The sequence below is a fragment of the Hippoglossus stenolepis genome, chromosome 18, assembly GCF_022539355.2.
Source record: "Hippoglossus stenolepis isolate QCI-W04-F060 chromosome 18, HSTE1.2, whole genome shotgun sequence".
Taxonomy (NCBI): domain Eukaryota; kingdom Metazoa; phylum Chordata; class Actinopteri; order Pleuronectiformes; family Pleuronectidae; genus Hippoglossus; species Hippoglossus stenolepis.
Genome location: NC_061500.1, coordinates 12,984,525 through 13,007,933, shown reverse-complemented (window position 1 = coordinate 13,007,933; position 23,409 = coordinate 12,984,525). Strand labels below are relative to the sequence as shown.

Sequence of the window (23,409 nt, the reverse complement as noted above, 5' to 3'; positions counted from 1 at the left end):
AGTGTATAAGCCAGGCTGGTTCCCCCTTCTCAGTCATGACCTCACGCACAGTTCTTTCTCTCATTTTTGTTTTGCGTTACAAATAACCCCCCACATGAGTAACCCAGCCCACCCCCTGCCCCCACCACGTCACTCCCTCAGCACACTGTTCTGGACCAATGAGCGCTTCCCTCGCTCGGCGGGAGGGTGCGTCTGCAGGACCGCTACAAATACGGCGCGGCTCTATATGTACCGTTCACGCGCTCTCGGGGGTCGCCGCTCGAGACTGAGTGTAGGAACCGCGTGGTGCACTACTTCATTATTAACCCAGAGCAAACACACGCAGCCCTGCGCGACTCGGGAACTACGCAAACAACTCCCATCGGCACTTTTCTTTTAAAGCTGCTCCTCGAACAACACTGGACAAACTTTATTTCAACTAAAGAGCAGCAGCAGGGAAATAAACCGAAGATCAGAGCTGTTCATTCTCAGCCTTCTCGAATCGGTGTCTGAGGACTGAAGACAAATCCTCCTCCGTCCTCTGAGGGTCTCGTGCAGCACCTGCAGCCATGACACGGAGGTCCTGCGCGATCTACGCGGTGGGGACCATCTGCGCAGGTCTGCTGATCACGGGCATCGGTCTGTTTGTGTTGCAGACTTTCCGCACGGTGATGGACAACCGACTCAAAAAGGTAAACAAACAAACAGACAGACAGACAGACAGACAAAGTTCACCCTCACGTGTGACTGCTCTCATGCATCCGCTCTTTCAATGAAGCGAGAACAGGTTGAGTGTGCGAGTACGGACTGCTGAGAACGATGGATTCCTTTTCAATTGACTTTTAAACAACAAAGCCTGAAACAAATATTGAGTTGAATGTGACGTCTTAAAATGTCTACAACCAATTTAAAAACCTCCAAATATCCATTTTCCTACAATATATTCTTTGAAAATGACACAACTAAAAGTATGGCTCAACTTCCTGATAAGGCACCATTCATAAAAGCGTCAGAGGCTGTAATTTATAGGGTTATTAATGTTGATAAATAATTTATTTCTCATTAACAAACAGTATTTGAGTTACCAGGTTGAAAATGAAGATAATAGTGATACATTTTGTTCGTATACCACTGACAACAATGCTCAACGACACTTTACAAATAACAGAAAGCAGATATGAACAATCATTGACATATAAGATACAGGTCATAATCATATTTTAAAAGCAGGTTGGTGAACTCCAGTGACACTTGGCCCGTATTCTTTTTTCTCTATGGAGACTATAGGACTGGTCGATATGGCCAACAAAATCTAGTTATAAAATCTGAGGTCGATCAATTTTGTGTTAGTACCCCTCACAATGCTTACACAGTTCATAATCAATATATTGATATATGTTGGACTTGCTATTGTATGGCTATTGATTTTTTTTACATTGCAATAATAATCGTTATTGTTATCCACGACATGTGTTACTGAGTCATTAACATTGCGTACCATGGTTTTCAATTTACTAATAAATCAGGTTGTGCCTGTTAATAAGGCATTATCAGCAAAGTCAGTCGCCTATGAGGGTTCTACAATAGACCATCAATCTGTTTACATGTAGATTGTTGTGCAGGCGAGTTACAGCTATTCTCTCGAAAGTGAGTTGTCAAACCGGTTCTACTGAAATCCACCTGGAAACCCAAGCATTGCATATTATGTAGTATTTACATATGTTGCCTTATCAGACGGTGGCACTAATAAGGTTTGCGCAGTGTTCCTCACCCAGTCGCACCATGTACTGTTTGCAAAGAAGTAGGTTAAGCTGGAGGTGTGTGGCTGTATTCAGTGCAAACCTCTAACACTCACTAGGATACAGAGACGTTAGATCCCACCGGAAATCTTCACTATTGATCAGTCAGTCAGCCGGTTAAAATCAAAAATTCACGTTTAGACTGTAAAGATTTATGAAAACATGCCTCTGGCTTTGTAGAGCTGGAGATGACGTCTTTTTGTGTTCAACAAAATCTAACAATAATCAGCTCGTATAATGATATATGACAAAGGAAGTAACAAAATCTTCGAATTGTAAATGGTTTGTATTTATATAGCGCTTTTCTAGTCTTGATGACCACTCAAAGCACCTTACAGTACAGTTTGCCCTTCACCCATTCACACACACATTCATACATTGCATCTGTGAGCAGCACTTTTTTTTTCTATGAGGGGAATTTCGGGGTTCAGCATCTTGCCCAAGGACACTTTGGCATGCAGATGAGGAAGACTGGGATCCAATTGCTGACGACCGCTCTACCCTGTAGAAGCTGGAGTCAGAAAACATGGGCATTTTGCTATTTTCCTTTCACAAATAACTGAAAAGATTTGATCAAAATATACAAAAAAAAGTTGATTATTTTGTGGGAACATACTGATTGAGATGAATTGCCGCAGCAAAACAAACTTTTAGTTTATTAAAATGAATTATCGTGTAGCTCTGCAACTGTGTGTTGTGACTTGTCATTGAACTTGACAGTGTGTTGCTCCTACACGTAGCTCAACTTCCCTCCGATGGAGGAGGAAAGGTCATGGGTTCAGTGACCCGCACTGTGCAGCCAGACTTTCTCTTTCTCACAGTTTGATAACCCATTTAGACACAGTGCATCTTTCAACATAATGCGTGACCTTGTGTTGAAACACTTCCTCTGTTCCCAGCAGACGGTCAATCCGGGACTCCTGATCAGCCAGTGATGTGGGCTTCTGCCCTCACTACTTGTCATTATAACAGGACTCGGTTCATAGGCATATAAGAATAAGTGAAGGGCTGGGTCTGAATTGCTTGTTTTGGTATTGGTTGGTATTTTTACCACATGTCAAAGGAAAAAGCTGCTGAGTCGACTGCTGAGAGCAAATCAGCACATGACTGAGTTCCTGAACTCATGGGGAGTTTATGTCATGTAGCAAAGATGCAGTTTGAATTAAGTCAGGCTATGGCAGGATTTACAAAGCCTCACCTTAGCTGCTTTCAGATACGCACTGAAGTCTGGACATTTTACAAGGGAAAATCCCAGGAAAATAGAGTTATTTCAGTCGTATCTGAAAGCAAAGAAATATTTGAGTGAGAGCGCATGTGAGAACACAACAGGAACTCGAGTTGGCGTGTTCAAGACATTTCTAACACAACAAGGATGTCAAACTGAAAAAAAAGAAAGAGAAAAAATATTTTTAAAAAAAAGGTGTGATGCACGTCGAGGAAGTTGACGAAGATGTCAACTTTGACTGACAACGAGATTAAAGAGCTTTTGGTGATAAGTGGTTGATGACACGTGGGTGAATATGATGCAGTTGTGGCCTTCTGCTTTGCTGGTGCTTCACATTATTCGTGGGAGGAGGAGCGGTGGAGCTGTCTTCATCACTGATTTTAACCTGATGAATGGACATTTAAATTTGTTAACATGAGCGCTCTCTTGCAGGTCACACTCTTTTTGCAGCTGTCAGTTGCTCCAGACGTGCAGGAATCAATGAACGTTTGTTTGCACCATTTGCTCAGCATCAATAAACATGCAATGGACCCTTCTGTTCACTTTGTATTGTTTTTCATTCACAGAGATTACTAGCTCATACGCTTTTGTTTCTAATCGTTTTATTTTAACTGTTTCCTATTCATTGACTTACATTTTTTATTTCAACTTGCAAAGCACCTTGTAACTGAGTTTTGAAAGGTGCTATATAGGTAAAGTTTATTATTGTTATTACTATTTTAAAACTAATCATTGTAAATTTCCTTCCAGAGGTTTCCTGGATTTCCAGTATTTTAGATAGTGAAGTTCAAATCGCTCCCAGAAGGTTCAGTTAACTTTGATAACAGAGAAAAAAAAGTGCATTGTTGGCCCGTATTCAATATTATCATATGGCACACCTTCATCCTTATTTTCCTATCAAACTTGCTTAGCATGTATCAAATGGCTTTTATCTGAAGCTTATTGACTTTAGAGGTCAGGAAACTTATTCTCAAGGTCTTCCTGTGCAGGGAGTTGGTCGTAATGCTGAGGACACAGCGATTTTAAGAAAACCTGACTTTATAGAGATGTTTAAGGAAATGGAGAAAAGAGAAAACCTTCTTTTAATTCTAAAAAATTGTTTATTTTGTTCACATTTCTAATGTAATAATATGAATCTGGCGGTTTAATGAAGAAACCATCTGGACTGGCGTAAATTCCCCCGACATGTGTTCAAACATGAGAAAATGCTGCTGGTGTCACGACCTTGGCGTCCTCAGTTCCACTGTTTAAACATGTCATGCTGTTGAAGTTCATGCAGTGGTAGGCAGCAGTACAGGCGGCCGCATAGACAAACAGTCGTTTTATTATGCGTGTAACCAAGATGTGTGGTTGATTTTATCATTGCTGCAGTTTGTACTTTGACACGTAGGACCATGTAATCACGTTTATAGTTATAAGTGTGTGCAATGTGGTGCAGATCCTAGTAAAGATTGACTGTTGGGCCTTGGTGGAGGTGTGCTATCTCTAAGTGCCCTTCTGTTTTGATAGTTAGTCTGTTAGTAAACAGGATTGTGTCAAATCTACTGGACAGATTACTGCGAAACCTGGTGGAAGGATGTGGTCGATCGGGGGAAGAACCCATTCAATTTTGTGCTGGATCCAGAACAGTAATTTTTTACACTGTCTTTAACATTGTAAGATGATATTTTCATGAATTTCACAGGAAATAATTCATGATATTTATGAGTGTGTGAAATTTGGTGCAGCTTGATTGAATTTAAGATGACTGATGGGCCTTGGCGAGGTATGAGCTCTACTGTTTCCACATAGTTTAAATCTACAGGGTCAGGGAAACAGGATCTAGGTCCCAAGCACAGATTTGTGAAAGTAGTTCCCGCCTCTCAGGAGTATTTATTACGGGATATTGTCAAAGTGCATTTTGAGGTGAAGGAAAAACAGTAAAATATACAGTTTGTATGGGTGTGAAACACATGCACAGTGATACCATGCAGGTACACTTAGCTATAAGCTGTCCTGGCAGTGTAATATATATTTCAGCCGTATCAAGTTACTGCCTGACCCCGGTTGCATCAGTGTGAAGGATCTCTGTCACACTGCTTGGTTTGTTGGGAAAGTGTCTGGATTGGCCGCCGCTCAGCTTCCATGTGAGTCAAGCGGGGTCAGTATGCAACGACCTGCTGATGAGGTGATGGTGAAAAACGACTTGGCCCCGAATAGGAATTTGGTAATATTTGCATGTAGACGAGACGTGGTGGGTAGTGGCCCCTCGCTGGTTGTCTGCAAGGTCTCGTTCAGAGTTTTAACTTGGACCCAAACATTTTTAGGTTTTTTAAAGTTAGTTTAGACCAGGGGTAGGCAACCTTTACTATCGAAAGAGCCATTTTGCCCCCTCTTCCCCCAAATAAAATTTGTCTGGAGCCGCAAAACATATTTGATAACACAGCTTATAAAGTTTTATATATAGTTATACTATAAAAACTATAGTTTGTTGCATTCATGAAATTATAGAGCGACAATAAAGAAAACTTTTGACATTTTATTGCTATTTTTACCTGTTACAGCAAAGGAAAACACCAAACTCTTATGAAGAGGAGAGCAAAATACACTGGCATGTGTAGGCCTACTTCGAAATAAATTAAACACAGAACTATGCAGGCCTATTTGAGTCCTCCCCATATTTGTGGGAAATGTATAAAATAAGAAGTAGCCCACTTTGAAATAAATAAAACATATAGCTACCGACTTTTCTTTTTTTGGATTTATCCATGGTTAGCCTACTGAGGCCGGGGGTCGGAAACTCAAGATTAGCCATCCGCAGGAAAAAAAAAGCCGGGCCGTAGACGTAATAAGATGTGACGCATATTTTAATTGACGAAATATTAAAACAAAAAGTGAAATCAGGTCCAGACCAGAGAAACTCTGTGTTTTCACTGATAAGAGGCAGCCGGTAAGTCACTGACCGGCTGATGCATAAAGATATGCGCAACATGCACAGCACTGTACAGGGGGCCACTGCAGAGGGGCTGAAGAGCTTCTATGATGTCCACAATTATGAACACTTTTTTGCAGAACATAATACACAAAAAGATGCTCTGGGTCATTTAGAGATGGTGAAAGACTCTAATAAAGAGAAAGTATGCTTTGTGCCAAATTTAGCTTTAAGCTAAATGCTTATTGCAGCTTGCTAACATGTTGACAATTACAATGCTAAGATGCCGATGTTTAGCAGGTGTTATGCTAACTATCTTCATCGTTGTTGCCGTGCGAACAATTAGTGATGAGCACGAAAAACACAGCGTTGACCAAGTTCATGTCCGTCGTCCTCATCTGACCATGAATGTCTGTCCCATATTTCATAGCATTAAATTATTTTTGTAATTTCATTCAATCGTCAATGATTTTTCATTCTGGACCAAACTGTTGTTATTGAGACAAACCCGTTTCGAGAATGCAAAGCCTGTGCACCACGACCGGAGGATTTGAAGAATAGCCTCTTGCTGTTCCCAGTGTTATTCACGTCTATGTGTTAGCCCGTCTCCACATCAAAGAGGTAGCATATTGTATTTGTTTATTCACCTGCTACATGTGTTTTCATGTGGGGAGTGGTGTAAACGTTGAGATGAGAGGGTTTCTGTGTTCCTGTTTTCCACGCGGGGTTTCATGCAGCATGCTGGGCGGTTTGCCATAGCAGTCCGAAGCATGAAAAGGATGACATAGAAAGACCACGCTGTCCCTTCCTCTATCCAAGGTGACAGCTTTATTGTCCTTGACTACTCAGCTAAACTTGTGTCTCTGAATAAGTATGAGGGACCCCGGAGGAGGAGGGGTCCTGCGCCCTGAACTGATGGCACTCATTGGTTGGCTGTCTCTCAGGGGCTTGTTTCATGTAGAAGTCTTGCTTTCAACTTTAACACAAATCTGACACAATTAGGCCAACGCCAGATTTCCTCCTCGTGTGTCTTGTTGCTAACGCCAATAATCTTGCCCCCATCTTGCGTCTCTCTCACTCCCTGTTTTCCAGAGTCTCGGAAGATTCCTGCGGTCGAATCAGGGCGTCGTTGTCCAGAGGCGGTGATATCTGTGGAGACATAATGTGCAATGAAGCAGGATATTATAAGTTTGTGCCTGCGCTTCACTATCGGGGCCTCATAACGCCTGGTGCTGAGGAATGTGGCTCAGATGATTAAGGTCGCGGTCCCGTGCAGCCAGTGGGCACGCAGCTCTCCACATCACATGATCTGTCAGCGCCCCCCCCACCTCCAATGTAGCCCATTGTCAGTAGCAACCACTGACAATGCCACTGTGGAAGGGTCTCCCCCTAATACCATTCATGTGTGCAGCCAATGCGCTTGTCTTAATCTCAGACAGCCTCTCCCCTCCGTGACCCCCCAAGGATGTTTTTGTTCTCTGGCTTGTTTTTACTCGGAACAGACTGTGGAGACTCCAAACTCCAAACACGTGTTAGCTGTTCGCCAAGATTTTGGCACCTTTTTAACACACCATCGCTTAATGGTGACAATGCGAGAGAAAGACTTGACTAATGCAAAAGTCAGTTCCAACCTACTAATTAATTAAATTTCCTTTTCAAAGGCGTTAAAAACGTATTCCTAGTCTGTTGTAGATAGTAAAATGTTTTTTTTCCCCATGTGATGTAAGAAAAATGTGTAAAAAAGTGACCTGATGCAAAAATCCTTAAAGGACCTTAAATTGATTATTATTTTTTAAACTGCTTTTTATCTTCCCATCCATTCATTGATCCTCTGCTGCTTATCCAGCTCCAGGTTGTGGATAAATAAATGTCAGTCCCCTATCTATAAGATAGGGCCCCACCCCTCCACAAAATGAAATGGAAATTGGTTGTGTATTTTTTGCATAAACCGGCGAATTATCAAACAAACATATGAAAACACAAGTAAATTCCTGTTAATGTAGCTGAATTAAATGTGCATCGATTTTCTCTTTACGTCTCAACAGGAGCTTATTTTGGTTGAGGGCAGCCGTGTGTTTGAGTCATGGAAAACCCCTCCCCCTCCGGTCTACATGGAGTTCTTCTTCTTCAACGTGACCAATGTGGAAGAGTTCCTGACCGGGGCCAAGCCAGAGGTCCACCAGGTTGGACCCTACACATACAGGTAGGACGCGAGTGCTCATCACTGCACACGCAGAAGTTTCACCGGTTCACATGCGTGTCTCGAGTGGAATTTGTCGGTTTCAAAATCTATAACATGTCGTCAAATATCTACGTAAGCGTATTGCATTCACTTGAAAAAAAAAAAAGTTCTGTTTTTCTGAGATAACTTTCCGTGTACCCAATTTATCTAATTCATTAAGGTATATATTCTCTCATGTCTTCTGGTTTGGATCACATCTGCAACACACCACAAACTTTTGTGGGAACATCAGCTTCTGCTCCTCAGCTGCTGCTTCTTTTGCTTCCACCCTCTGGTCTGTTCAGTCACAATCAGAGCAGACAGCTGTGTATTTATGGCAGGTTTCCCACATCCTGTTCTGTCTGTCATGTGAATCCTTTCCCCAGATACTTTATTTATAGGTTTTGAGGTTACAGAACAAATAACAAAAACAGACACACTTAAGTAGTACGGTCACCCCGGACCCCCACCCTCAGGGCCATAGTGGAATAGAAAACAAAAAAAACTACAACATATAAATAGGTTGCTGATATGTACATTCATATATTTTTTAAATATATATATATTATATATATTTTTCATCAAAACTGATTTTTTACATGTATCGATTTCTTTATACTTTTATTAGTTGATTAATGTATTAACGGCTACATAAATTTTTTCATTTGTTTATATTATATATTGTATTTCTACATATATTTATTATTGATTTATTTACATATTTTTTACATGTATTTATTTTGGTATTTCTGTGTCCATATATTATTTAGGTAGACTCAGTCTAAAGCCTGATTGGTTGCAGCAGTGTGATCATCAGGTCTGCTACTCCTGTCTGGAGTTGGGTGGCGCTCGGGAGCTTTTGCCTTTAGCTCAGTATTATCAGCAGCTTAGCTAAATGAAAGTTGCTGCTGCTCAGTTAAACTTAATGACGCTGTGATATTAACCTAAATTCATTTTAACTGCTCTGTGACGGGAACAATTGCAGAAAAACATAATGAATCTTATGTCTTGTTGTGTTTGCACAGGGAGTACAGGTACAAGGACAATGTGAGCATGGTGGAGAATGGCACGATGGTGTCTGCGTACAATACCAAGAGCTTTGTGTTCCTGCGGGAGAGGTCGGCTGGGGATCCAGCTGTGGATGAGATCACCACTGTCAACATCCCGGCGTGGGTGAGTCGTGAACTTAAACAAACAGAGGAAAGTGCACGTCCAAGTGGGGGAAAGTGGAGTGTGTTTTCTCTTACTTGCATGATTTACTTCTGCATTTGGTTTCCTCAATCCCACGTCACCCTGCATTAACGTCTCCTGCACCACTCTGCTCCATTTCCCGTCTCTAGGCCGTGATGAACAAAGCGAAGGTGAGTTTCTGGAAATCGTCCGTTGCGTCGCTCATGATGAACTCCCTTGGGACTGGCTTCTTCACCACACGCACCGTGGATGAGTTGCTGTGGGGCTACGAAGATCCCCTGCTGGCCCGCGTCAGTGCCGCCTCACCTGACGTGGAGAAGGTCTTTGGCCTCATGCACAAGGCATGTGCACCCACACAAATAACACCAGCTGATCAACCCCAGCTGCAGTTTTTTTCATGGCTTACGAAAAAAGAAGATGTATGAGGGTTTTTTTAATGTCTTAAATGTTCGGATCTATCTAGAAAAACGGAAGTAACGACGGGGAGTTTGTCTACCACACCGGGGAGCAGAACTACATGGATTATGGCCGGGTCAAAACGTGGAAAGGTCAAAGGTAGAACTGTCGCACCCTCAAACAAACACACTCCCTGTCTTCAACCACGCTGACGATACGTCACTGGGTAACCTTTGGATTAAAACCTTTCTCAAATCTGCTGCTTTTTGCCAGTTACAGCTGAGTTTGTTGTTCGTGTGGGCTGGTAGCACAGAACACAGGACATCCTAATACTTGGAATGCCTTAATAATGGCTTTTAAAGTGACCTTTGCTAGCCCATTTTGTTGTCTCAGTTCCCTCGGCTTCCGTTCCCCTGCGGCAATTCGCTTCCCTACTCCTGGGAAACAACTTTGAGATGAATACATCTTTTATCAGCAAAACATTGTAATTTGCTGTTATTAAGATGGGGTTGATAAGAGGGAGTTTTACTTTTAACCTGATAAAAAAACCTTTGTTGCTTTACATGCAGCATAGATTTCTGAGAAGCATTTCGCCAGTGCCCATAGAGAGATACTCTGTGTTAACTCTATGGCATAAAAATTCTCTTGATGCAATTTTTAAAAAGATATGAGACGCTCATGTTTGTGACACAATGTTGTTCTGCAGCCAGCTGACGTTCTGGAAGACTGACGACAGCAACAGCATCAATGGATCTGATGGAAGTGCTTTCCATCCCCTGCTGGAGAAGAATGAACGTATTTACATCTTCACCCCAGACCTCTGCAGGTACACTTCAGCACCACAGGGTCTCATCCGGGGTCACTTCAACATTGAAGACATTCAGGTCATAGTAATAATCCTAAACTCTTCCTAGCCACGTGAGCGATATACAGTAGATTCAAGGAATGGCACTATTGGTTGGTCAGTCGGCCGGGCTGCCTCTTTGGTTCGTGAAATCTGGTTCAGATGTCCATGATGTGCAGTGGATACATCTCAATGACTTCGGTGACCCTTGGACCTTTCCCCTAGCGCCACCAGCAAACCTGAATTAAACGTTTTTTCCAATACTTTGATTTACGACCGAATCCCGTCAGAATATCTGTGCTGTTTTGTGCTAATTAGCAAATGAGAGTATGCAAGCTGAGACATCGAACATAGTAAATAATAACCTACTAAACATCATCAATTCAGCATTCTGACATTAATATTAGTATTATATTACAATAATATTTACATAAGGATTATCCATTAATATAAGTTGCCAGCCCATAGACTGTATGGATTTTTGGGGGATATGATTTTTTTTTTTAATTGGCCAGTTATTTGACAGAGAAATGTAATTTATGCTTGATATTTTCCAGCTTAGCCATAAACTTTAAGATAAATATCGATAAATAAAAAAGAAAACACAAATACAACCAAATATATCGAAAACAAATGCATAGAACTTGAATTAAGAAAATAAACGTTTCTTTCGTTAAAAACATGAAATCACATCTTTGTAAAGTTTGTATCGATCATTGTAAACATCTAAAACAGAAATAGTGATAATAATAAACTACACTTTCTTGTGGAGAAAACTACATAACGACAATATTTCCAACAGCTGACACATTTTTATATTTTGTCTGTAAAATAAAAGTTATATTAGATATCGGTGCATATTAACAAATATACACAATGTAAATAGCTCTGTACAAACTCATATTGGCCATTGATCGGGCTCTAGTGTTTCCACTTGCATTGTGTTTGTCCCGCTGTGACCTCGTGGCCCATACATAACATCTTACCTGAGGATGGTGTGGTGACAAGTTCTGAAGTGATGTCTATATCTGGTACATGACCTAAACTTAAAAAATGTTGGACTGTCCCCAACAGAGCGGGGTGGGGGCTTTCATATCTGGTATGGTATGTTCAAAGGCTTTGGATCCCATGGATTCTAATCATAACATCCTGCTCACTTACAAACAGCTCCACAGGTGACCTGTGTTTTCTAACCGAAGCTTTTGCTGCCTATATTATAAGGTCTTTTTTTTTAAATGCAAATTTCCAGTATACACAGAATGAAAAGGCTCACAGAATGAAAAGGCTCACAGAATGAAAAAAGTGGCAGTTAGAGTTTGAATTTTTTTACGGTTGCCAACAAGTGCATTACGTGGGAAAGAGAGGCTGCAGAAGACTCTGTCCTCGAGCAGCTGTAACAAACTATTTGTATCATGTTTTTCTTGTAAAGTGGCCTGAATGCATCCGCCCAGTTGTTCAAGTGTGGAAGTAACCTCTCAGAAGGACTTCTCCCACACAGGTTTAGCTCCAATGCTCATGAGGACATTTAGATTTAAAGTGAGTTGTCAGGATATCTTCAATGAAAGCTGGAAGGTTAAAGAGAATGTGTCTCACACGACAACTAACTGATTAATATTTCCTTTGGGAGGATAAGCTGTATTTCGAAATAAGTGGGCAGGCTTTACTCTGCTGATGGTGAGAGCTTCTACTTTAGAAAATGACCTTGACCTAAATAAAATAGCTCCGTGCGGACATCTTAACCTTTTCTTTTTTAGCATGGAAAGAATCCATTGGACTGGTTTTAGCCTTTGACTCTGATTGGACGCGTCTCAAAAACCCCTCTCCCACATGCTTGCTGAACACTTTCACCTACTTCTCCATCGCCTGGTGGCTTCATCGCTGCTGTCGGTGCTAGTGTGACTAAAGGCAGAAGGCAGCTTTCCTGTTTCCTGTACTTTTTACCATTATCTGAAGAGTTCAACGGAGTCATGTGTGCTCACCTCTCACACACACAGCTCGACACGGGGATTTTCTGTCCCTGTAAGAGCAGCGCTGAAACATGTGTTTAGTTTGATGACATCTGGGACTGATCTGCAGGACACATACGGTGCGAGAAGAATTTCTGTCTGTGTCCATGTTACAGACAGCTGAGACACAAACCTCAAGATTTTGACGTATTGCAGACAGGTGTCTTTGCCACATGTAAATCATTTTCTTGTAGGCGTGATCTTTTTCAAATTTGGTTTTCAAATTTTTCAAACAGAAGCAAGATTTTATTCTGTCATTCAAAAAAGATCAAGTCAAAACAAACAGCAAAGACTCAGGCGTTTGTTCACACTAGTACATATATGTTTTAGAACAGACCTTTCCCCTCTGTTTTAAAACAGAATCTGACTTCACCCAACCTTCAATTTACTAAATATCTCCATCCAGGCAAGGTTCGCAAAAAACGATTAAAATCTTTCAAATGAGCATGTCGGGCCAGTAGGTGGCGATAAAGCCTACAATCAATGATTTGCAAACATTAGAGAAGAACGCTATTTATTCAGCTGCAAACTTTTAATTCGACCTTACATTGCGAACCAAATGGAGAGAAACTGGCATATAGCCGCCATTGTGCTCATTTCACGGAGCCACACGGGGCACATGCAAAGTAAGCGGTGACGTCATCCATTTCCAAATGCTCTGTTTCACATGATATACACAGATACACAGAAACCGTTGTTTTTGAAAATCAGCACTTTGGAATGCGTCGAAGTTTCAGTTTTTGTGACTTAAAACGCTAATTGCAAAGACAATAAATTAATGAAATAAAACACACACTAAAGGTCACAACAAAAACAAGGTTTTATGCATAAAATTTAAATCATGATAACAACAAAGACCAATGTGCTTCTGCTATAATGCAAACTTTACAACTGTAGATATTACTCATACTACATGTACATTTTTACATCTCTCCCCTGTCCCCTTGCACCTGTCTGATCTGCTGAGCTGTTTCCGAATCTTGTCCCCTACACACTGAAGTGATTTACGTCCAAAAGAAGCATTTTTTTGCTTTGTTTTTCTGACATTACCTGACATTGTAAGTCTCTCATGCCTGGCAGCACAAGGTAGAGGCACTCAGTCCTGCTCTGGTGAAGAAACACATCAGTCTTTTGACTTGGCTTCTCCAGCGAAGGTCAAGGGAAAGGTCTTTACAGTATTGTTGCACAATTGGTGGGCTGCGTAGCTAAGAGCCGAGTCCTCCCCGCCAGTTGGCAGACGCTGTATAGGCCCCTTTGTTCTCGCTGAGAACTGTCGGGATCCCCTTGACAGGACAGAGCAGCAGATACACAGCTCGCAGTAATGGGATTCTGTTGGAAGCTGTAAAAACACAACAAATTAAAAAAAAAAATTGTATTCCCACTCCCAGTACAAAAGGAAAGTTCAAAATCAACCCACACTATTAATTAAGTATTTTAGAATTTAGTCATACATCTTGAGTGTTAACAGAGAGGCTGGGCTTTGTTCAAAAGTTCACTTTCTTGTGATACACAATTTGTATCAATAAAAAAGTGCAGAGTTCAACAGAGTAAAACTATTTACAACAGGGAAGTTAAGTTCAGGAAATGTTAGCAATATAATTATGAAATCATTAACTAAAATACAGATATTTTAACTAAATTCGAATAATAATAATAACGTCTTCCTTCATAGAGTGTTCAATGTTTTTCAATTCAGAGAGTGAATGGAATATTCGATTAGCAACTCATGTAAACATAATAATCAGAATAGTGTCTTCTTCAGAATAAGGTCAGTAGTCAGATTATTGGTGTCCATGTAATCAGACTTCCTGCTATTCAAATGCCTGCAGGACTATAAAAAGCATGTAAAACAGTGGAATTAATCTTTAACTGTTGAACTGTCTCCAGGTCGATCTACATGGAGTTTGAAAAAGAAGTGGAGGTGAAGGGAATCCTGGCGTACCGCTTCACGCCACCGCCTTCTGTGTTGGCCAGCAAGGAGGAGAACCCGGCCAATGAGGGTTTCTGTGTCACCCCTAACGAGTGCCTGGGAACGGGCCTCCTTAAAGTCAGCCCCTGTCGGAAAGGTAAATGTCAGCTTCTACAAAAAATATTTTCCCTCTATCGCACTTCCACATGCCTCCCACACACAGTCTCTGTTGACACAACTCAGGATTTATCTATTCTCCTCTCTCCCTTATCTCATGCATCCTACACAAGACCACACACTCTTTTTTATGTAAAACACAACTTTACTTTGAAAGCGCCTTAAGATTCCTGATATTTGTTGTTCCGTTCTTTACTTTTGATTTTTAACAGATAACCTGCGACACGGTAGTTCTTACAAGTCCTCCTTTAGTTTTTCTCTCCTGCTTTCACCATTGCTGCTAATACTCCTTAAATGACCCATGTGACACAGCTCCCTCCACACCTCTGGCGCCATCTGACCATGACTGGCCTGGTAGCTGAGGGGGCGGTAAGCCCTGTCACCTGATTCTGGCCTGGTATATGACCAGGCATTGTCTCAGTGCCTCACAGTTGTCCTCAGGTTCCCTCTCATAGAACAGTACCGGCACTTTTAACATGTTTTCTACATGTACTTAAAATAATGATTAATTGTTTTTTTTATTACCTTTGTAGGAACTTTTTACTCTATGTTTGTTTGGGTATCAAGAGAAGCTTGTAACGTCTCATATTCTAGTGTTGAATTATTGTTTTGTTTTGAACCTGAGGTCAAATTGACAAGTGCAAACTGCTCATTGCAGAACAGCGTGAACAAATGGTTGACGGTGATTAAAACAGACGTGGTGCATTAGTGCGTGCGAGCTGATTTTCATAGCGTAATGAAACGAGCGGAAAGCAAAGGCTGCAGTTCAGATAAGTATTCATGAGTTAATTGGGTTAAAAAGAGACTCAGGCACTGGTAAACTTTCATTAAAAAATAAAATCACAGCGCCGACCTGTATAGGTCAAGACAAGCATGGTGGATTTAAAGAGTGAGGAAGATTAAGTGCGGCTTTCATGTGTTTAGGAGTAAACACAGTGATTAATGGTGCTGTTAAGTACGGCAATACAAATATGTGTGCGTGTGTGTCTTTGCCCTACGTTGACCTTGAAGGTCGTAACAGGAACAGCCTCTCAGTTGACTCCGGCTGTCCAATGTTGTTGTCGAACGTCAGTTGCCAAACACGGGAGCAGGAAAACGCTCACCTCTGCCCCACTTCAACAGCACCAGCACCACCACCTCGTAACTGTGCCACTGTCTGACCCTGCTGTCGCTGCTGACACACACACACACACACACACACACACACACACACACACACACACACACACACACACAAAGCTGGACCACAGACAATCAGAGTTACTAAAGTCCAAAATATGCACAAGTGGAACCAAAAATGTCTTCATCGACCGTACTGTTGCTTATCGCGACCAAGACAATAGTGTAGAAATACAATTTGTCTCCTGTTGACAATATGTGGAAGGAACTCAGCAAAATTTACAGGAGTCATTAATTAGTTTTGTGACAGAACCGGGTTCATTGTTTATTTCCATCGACCTCAAGGAACCCAGCTCGTGTCCTCAAGATGAAGGTCAGTTTATATCTCGTCATCTTATCCCGGGGACTTTCTTTGAGGCCTCTGAAGTGTCCTGATAAGATCAGCAGGAAGCGTGAAACTTTTGGTGTCAGATAGGGACAGGGGAGGATTTGAGTCGCTCCGTCGTAGTGTTTATTCTCCGTGAGACTGTGTAGATTAAGGCTGTCAATCTTCTCTCTCCATTCGAATTTCATTTCTTATTAGTTCTATTGTGGGAATTATATTAAAATTGAGAGTGAAAATGATGTGTTGATAATCATTTTGGCATCATACCATCGACAGTGCACCTTTCAAAAGAGTTGCAATGTATATATCCGTAGAATATGTCCATACATCCATTGAAGTGCAGTTTTTTCTGCTGCCCGCTCTCTTTTCCTCTCTCTCTCTCTCTCTGTATGTGTGTGTCTCGCTCGCTTCTTTACACTGTCATTGTAAAAAAGACGAATGACAGGACAGGGGCCAATCAGATTTTAGCTGGGGCCAGTGGCCCCCCTGGCCCCGCCTCTGAATCCGCCCTTGCTGTGTGGACGACACAAAGCAGATCAGCGACGGAGCCCGATTTGCCGTCCGAAGTTCATTCCAACAGCCCTACAGTAGTTAGTTGATGCCCTTTTGAACAAGACAAGCACATTATAGAAACTTCTACAGGTTCTGATGATCCCTGCTTTACATCTTAGTATTGTTTGGGTGCTACGTGATGATATGTATGTTGACATAAGAATTATCACTGATTAATATGTGAATTAGCCAAACTGATGAGTTGTACCGTGAGGAGTCAGCTCACGTCCCTCCTGTCACAGTCATTTTTTCATGTTTCATCAAACCGTAATTAAAGACGGGGCTAAAGTGTCACAGAGGATGAAGAATGCAATTTGTCATAGTCGACAACGTGAGTTTTGTTGTGGCTCGTGAAAGTCACTTTCGTTTTTTTATTCATCTCAGGGGGATATTTTTTCTCCTCTAAATTCCCTCTCCTCCTCACGCAGGTGCCCCAGTAGTCGCCTCCTTTCCCCACTTCTACCTGGGAGAGGATCAATATGCGGCTGCCATCAAGGGGATGTCCCCACAGAGAGAGCATCACCAAACGTTCCTGGACCTCAACCCGGTAAGGTCAGCGGGCCGCAGGTGATCGGCCTCAGGAGCGCTTTTAATTCTGCAGCTCAGATTAGTAACATTCCTGCATTTAGATGCACTGCTACACCATCTAGTGGCATATAAGCACTACTACATCTGCGTTGTTGTCATCAATATCCTCATTTTTACTCTAAGACCGTAGACTGTATGTAAAGATGGACGACATGACAGCTCCCCAAAAATGAAGCCAAAGTGTCTTGATCGCCCCCTGGTTGTTGGTTGCAGTATAGGTCATGATCCATACCGAGTGCTACTGCGTAGACTCCAAATGCACAAGATGGCAGAGCTAGTATCAGGGATACTTTGGCTTCTTTTCTGAAAAATGGGAGGAAGACGCGTTGTCCATCTTTATTTGCAGTCTGTGCTTGACAGTCACATAAACTGAGTACATTCATACTCTCATTCTGTTCCACTACTAGATTTTATTAAGTTTCCTGTTTTATTTCACATGCTTATTATTTGCCCACAGACCACTGGAGTGATTGTACGTGCAAACAAGAGAGCACAGATCAACATCTTGATCCAAAGAATGTCTGGATTCCCGTGAGTATCTGCACCCAAACACAAGCCGAGCACTGTTAACTCTGTGTGTGAGTCTGTGCTGTTTAATGTATGACGGCATCACACTGATTTCCCTCACAACAGGAAAACAAGAGGCTTTAAAGACATAATCTTCCCTGTCATGTTCCTCAATGAGGTAAGAGACATCAAATACACTGAAACACGCACACACGTGTCCTGCAACTGCTGGGGCATCATCAGTTAGTTTTTCTGTTCTTATGCAGAAAATATTAAAGAGTTATTCCAGTTTTTGTTGATGAAAATCTTTCCAAAATGATAATGCTGTTTTTTCAGAATCAAACCAAACCTATTTTGCTTCTGTGCCAGCGGTCAAAGGTCACAGTGGCCGCACAAAGCATGTTTTTGGCCTCTTGAACTCGACATCCTGAGTCTTACTGAGGGGAATCACTTCAAATTTTGACCAGTTGTCACTTGGACTCAATGATGAACTGGTTAGATTTCAGTGGTCAAAGGTCAGAGGTCACAGTGGCCTTATATAAATCTGGGAAAAAATGTATGTAGAACGAAACTACAGTGGTTGGCGGAATCGTACAACCACGGCATGGTAATTCCTGTGTTTATTCTGAACTTGGGCTGCTGTTATAATCAAATTTCCCTTATAGGGATCAATAAAGGTTTTTCTGATCTTATCTTATCTTATCTTATTTTTGTCCAGACTTATTTTATTGTATCATGTTGTGTCGTGCCTTATTTTATCATAGTGTGTTTTGTCCTATCTTATCTTATCTTATCTTATCTTATCTTATCTTATCTTATCTTATCTTATCCTACCTAATGATGCATCTGTGGACTTGTCTTTTAACACACAGAGTGTGGTCATAGACGATGCGTCCGCGGCGAGAGTACACAAGCTTCTGACTATTGTCAATGTAGTGTCCAACTTCCCACTCATCATCGTGGGCCTGGGTGTCATCATGTTCTTAGTCCTCGTCGTCCTCGTCGTCCTCGACCGCAGGCAGAAGGTAACACACCTCTTCACCTCATTTCACTTTAACGACTTACACTTTACTGGCTTTGTTTCTAATAAGTAATTAGTGTTCATTTTAGTGTCACTCGTTCAGTTGCTTTAACCACACACTAATGGCCCTGTGCATGTGTATTTGCCACTGTGTGTGTCTCTGTGCAGAATGAAGTTCAGCGCATTGTGTTTACCAAGGCTCAATATGCTGTAAGTTACTTTGCTTTGTTTATCTTTATTATTTTCTGCCTAATTGAAACTTATGTCTTACTTGATGTATTAGTTATGTGTCTTAGTGCATCTTGAATCCCATGTTTCAGTTTGCAGACAGACGACTTTCCATCTTTATGAAATGTCGTGTCTGGTTTTAACACATTAACACAATGTGCTGTAAAAATATAAGCTGTTCAAGGACATAGACTTTTTTTAATTATCTCCAAAGCTCAAGTGAGATGAGACTTCTAATGTTGCTTTTTTTTCATCCTTGATCTTTCTAATACTGTTTGTTGTTCTCAATCTAAAACTACAGACCACTGCTGAAGAGGACACCTCCTGCTCTCCGGTCAACGACAAGGAAAAGGATGATTCCCAAAATGGAACCTTTATTGGTTTGACCGCTAAAGCCGACCCACAAGCCTGAGCAGAAGGACGGAGGGGATGATTAGAGAGACGCTTTGTACATCGACAATCTTCAGAGTTACAAATAGAGATTTGGGTTTTCTGGAGAGAGAAAAAAAATCCACCATGGAAAAAACGTCAAAATCCTTTTTATAATTGGAAATCTGTTTGTTTTACTTTCGGGGCAGGACGGGGGTAGAGGGCAGAAGGTAGTTTTAGTCTCAAATATAGACTTTATATAAAGATGGAAGACATGACGGCTCCCCAGAAACCAAGCCAGAGCTTCTTGACCGGTGGCTGCAGTATAGATCACCGCCTCCTCCATGTGAGTGGATGTGACATGTACCAAACTAAAAAGTGGATTTCTGTCATTTTAGGTCGTTCTTATCTCACTGGTGTTTGTTTTGCAAGTCTTTTCTGTTAAGTTTGGTTTAAATTAGCTATTTGACGCTATAAAATTGGTTGAAACATTATGATTGACAGCTGAGACTGACTGATCAGTCGAGCGTGTGCTACTGCAGCTCCATGCCCCCAATCGCTACTGCGCTGTTCTTATCCAGGATATTTTGGCTTCATTTCTGGATAGTGGGAGAAAGTGGCGACACGTCATCCATCTTTATTTGCAGTCTATTGTCTGATACCTACAGTGCCGTATGTACTTAGTTGTACTCATAGAGAACTGCCTAAGGTCTAGGACTCAATATTGGGTGTGACAGGCTACAGTACTTCTCACTGTTGGGTTTTAATCAGTTGCTGATTGCGTAAAAGGCTCGACGACCGGCCGCAGTTCTGATGGAGAACACACAAGCTGTGTCCGTCCTAAACAAACGACACACGCCCTTTATAACCTGAGGCGTGGGATGATTATATTTCATACTCTAGCCTCACCTCGTTCTCTGTTTGCCAACATTTGTTTCTTGTCTTGCTTTGAGCTTTTACTGACTGACTACACAACAGGGCATAGAGGGTGATTTGGGACCACGGTCATGAGATCCAGAATGTTTCGTTTTTTGGGATATCATACCTCACTCTCAGGGGGCCTCTGCTTTGATATTGTCACAGCAAGAGAAAGGGGAAACACATGCAGCATGTGTTCTCTTAAATCAATCCAGTATTACTATCATTCACTTTCATTTCAGCCTCAACGTAACATTTTATTGGCTCACTATTATTTTTCTATATGTGCGTTCTACTTCGTTGTAGCCGTACCTGAAAAACCCTTCGGAGCGCGGCGTGTGTTTGTGTATATACAGTCCAAGATGTCCTGAACTGCTCACATTCCTCTCACTGTATGATGGGAAATGAATATCAGATAAAACGCTGTATATTTTGGATACTTAAATTGTTGTAAAATAAGACATCCTTCTCTTTTTGTTTGTAAATGTTAATGTAGAAATTTGTCTCCTAGTGCCATATCACAATCATCTGGAAGCCCTGAGTACAACAGGATGATTCTGAATTTAAGTGTTGACACGACAGTATCGTACACTAGCTGTCGTCGCCATATCAAAGTGTAATTCAGCTTATTATCGTTTCAAGACATGTGCTTTTATGATGCTGTTGTTGTGGCCTTACTAGTATCTCTGGTGCGGAATAAGACACTCAACCCTTTTGAATTTGTTACAGCGTTTATGAAGGACTGCAGGAGCTTCCATGTGTCCAGCCATAGCAAGTCAAAAACTTGTGATTGATCAATATTAAGAAATGCTGTTACTGTGCCTTGGAAACAATCAGTGTTACTGTGTCACGTTTGCCTTTATGGTTTTCACATATTCTGTGAAAAAGAAAACACCACATCAAACACAACAGATCTACCCTCAAGTGCACATCATTTGTTCCAGCCAAACGAAAATGGTGCATGGAAATCTTTTTAAAGCTTTTGCGTAGTAAAAGCATCAAACTGCACTTTGACATCACTCTGCTTGAACTGTTTTTCGCCGAGCAGAGCCGAAGCTGTCTCGCTCGGAATATATCACACTTCAGCTGCCATAGAAAACGCATTTTGAACTGTGATTTGAACTGTGATGAGGTCCGCTTCTTCTTATAGTCGGAACATTTTCTGAACAAGTTACTTCAGCTGCAAACAATAGTGGAGAAGCTGTAAAAATGTTTCACTGAGAGACTTTTTGCTTCCTCGAGTGATTTTGCTGTTTTGTGTTCGACGTATACTTTAATTCACTTAAAAGTATGCACAATAATAAAACTGAATGAGAATAGAATTCTTTTGCGAGTGCATAAAGTAGTGTAATAAATTCACATGAGTAATTTTGATGATGAAAAAAAACCACACAGTATAACTCAATATTAATGTAGTGGTGAAATAGGATGAATTGTTTTTGCTACACTGATAAAAACCAAAACACAGAAAGCAGACTACAGTTTGTACACAGCAATATTTTGTGCCATACCATTTCAGATTGTACTTTCAGAAATGATCCTCAAAATCACGTATTGTTCTGATTGTCAGCCATTTTTTCAAGCTTTGACTGTTAATACCGTTTTAACTGTGTGCACGAGAAATAAAAGTAGTTTCAGTAAATGTGTGCTTTCATCATTTATGCTCATTTTTGGGAGATAGCTGTTAGAAATCCATATGATTACATAGGAAAGGTAGTGAGAGATACTTGTTTAAAGTCTTTACTGTGTTGTAATGACATAATTTAAGTAATTTTTCAAGTAATTATAGATTTGATCAAGTTTCATCAGCTCACCTGAATCAACATGACATGTTCGGACATAGAACAATTCCCAGCTTCAGCTTGAAGTCCAGCCTACATGGGCCTAAACAAAGATGTGCTACATACAGCACAGTATTGCACCATCAGACATTCTCTACTGCTGCGTAAGTTTGATTCTGGATATATTATTAATGATTTCTGTGATTAAGTGCGGTTTAAAAAAAGAACTGGGACATGAAAGATATTAGAAGGATGCAGAATCATTCGAGTTAATAAAAAATTGTTTTAAAAATTATTATTTAGTGTTACCCTACATTTTAATACATTATTGTTGTTGTTGTTGTTGTTATTATAGTGAGGATGTGGATTATTGTGCAAGTGAGGAGATCTATTTCTTGTGCGAAGCCGTTTTATCTTCTTTAGGTCCTCAGGTGATTACACAATATTTCCACAGATCAGTCAGAGATAAACTAAAAGCAATAGTTCATTGGGGTAGCGGTAAGGAAACTGATAGAGTTGACCTGGCATGCTTCCCACTGGCAGTTGCTGTATTATAAAGATAACCCTAATGACCCTAATTAAGGAAGTAAACAGTCATTTGCCTTGTCTGCCAGGATGTCTGCATTGCATGGGATGTAAAGCAGTTTTTACATCCCATGCAAGTTGTTATTTTTCAGAATGGGTTTGTTCATGTTCACAGCCTCATTTATAGAACCGTTTATTTAAAAAACAAATACATATATATTTGTATTTTTTATCATTTATATAACAAGTACTTTATTTCTCAGTGTGGCTGACTGGATATCGATACATGAACTCAAAACACTAAATGAAAATGTATTTGAGCTTCAGACAAAACAAGAACAAATAACAGGGAAAGGAGGGCTGGTCACAAGAGGTGGAAGAAAATGCTTCTTCAAGACAGCCGAGAAAAACTTACCAGGTTTCCCTGTGAGGCCATTTCAGCAGAAGATGGGGCTCAGCAACAGAGAGAGTGATCAGAAAGGTTCAGTGTGTAGAATTTAGTGAGTGAATTTGCATGTTGCAGCTGAATACGGCCTCCGTATAGAGGACCCGCTCCCGATGTAACTATAAAGTAATTAAATATAGAGGGCCAATCCTCGGGTAAAGAAACAACAATTCGTACAATTAGATGATCACAAACTAGTGGAAACCTCTCAAGGATTATTTTATATTCAATTCCTGCCGATAATTCCCTTTCACCTAAACCTTACACACTGAACCTTTAACATTCAGTGTACAGTACAGAGCCGACCCCTGCA

General features: G+C 41.0%; 1 protein-coding gene across 2 annotated transcripts; it reads left to right on the top strand.

The window, feature by feature from the left end:
• Window positions 1-221: 221 nt before the first annotated feature.
• LOC118125473 (lysosome membrane protein 2) lies at window positions 222-21,987 on the top strand. 2 transcript variants are annotated; one of them, XM_035184081.2, is made up of 13 exons: window positions 222-671; window positions 7,960-8,117; window positions 9,161-9,308; window positions 9,476-9,667; window positions 9,790-9,881; window positions 10,429-10,548; window positions 14,460-14,638; window positions 17,143-17,261; window positions 17,760-17,833; window positions 17,936-17,987; window positions 18,682-18,834; window positions 18,999-19,040; window positions 19,360-21,987. In XM_035184081.2, the coding sequence occupies exons 1-13, from the start codon at window positions 549-551 to the stop codon at window positions 19,468-19,470; spliced, it is 1,563 nt and encodes a 520-aa protein (XP_035039972.1). In that variant the 5' UTR covers window positions 222-548; the 3' UTR covers window positions 19,471-21,987. The 2 variants fall into 2 exon arrangements, with proteins under 2 accessions (XP_035039972.1, XP_035039973.1); XM_035184082.2 differs by lacking the exon at window positions 18,999-19,040.
• Window positions 21,988-23,409: the final 1,422 nt, after the last annotated feature.

Excerpts from the sequence above, each read along its gene's own strand:
- LOC118125473 (XM_035184081.2), top strand. The coding sequence starts at position 549 with ATGACACGGAGGTCCTGCGCGATCTACGCGGTGGGGACCATCTGCGCA. Across the intron at positions 672-7,959 it reads TGGACAACCGACTCAAAAAG|GAGCTTATTTTGGTTGAGGG; the intron begins GTAAACAAACAA and ends ACGTCTCAACAG. Across the intron at positions 17,988-18,681 it reads CTGTCATGTTCCTCAATGAG|AGTGTGGTCATAGACGATGC; the intron begins GTAAGAGACATC and ends TTTAACACACAG.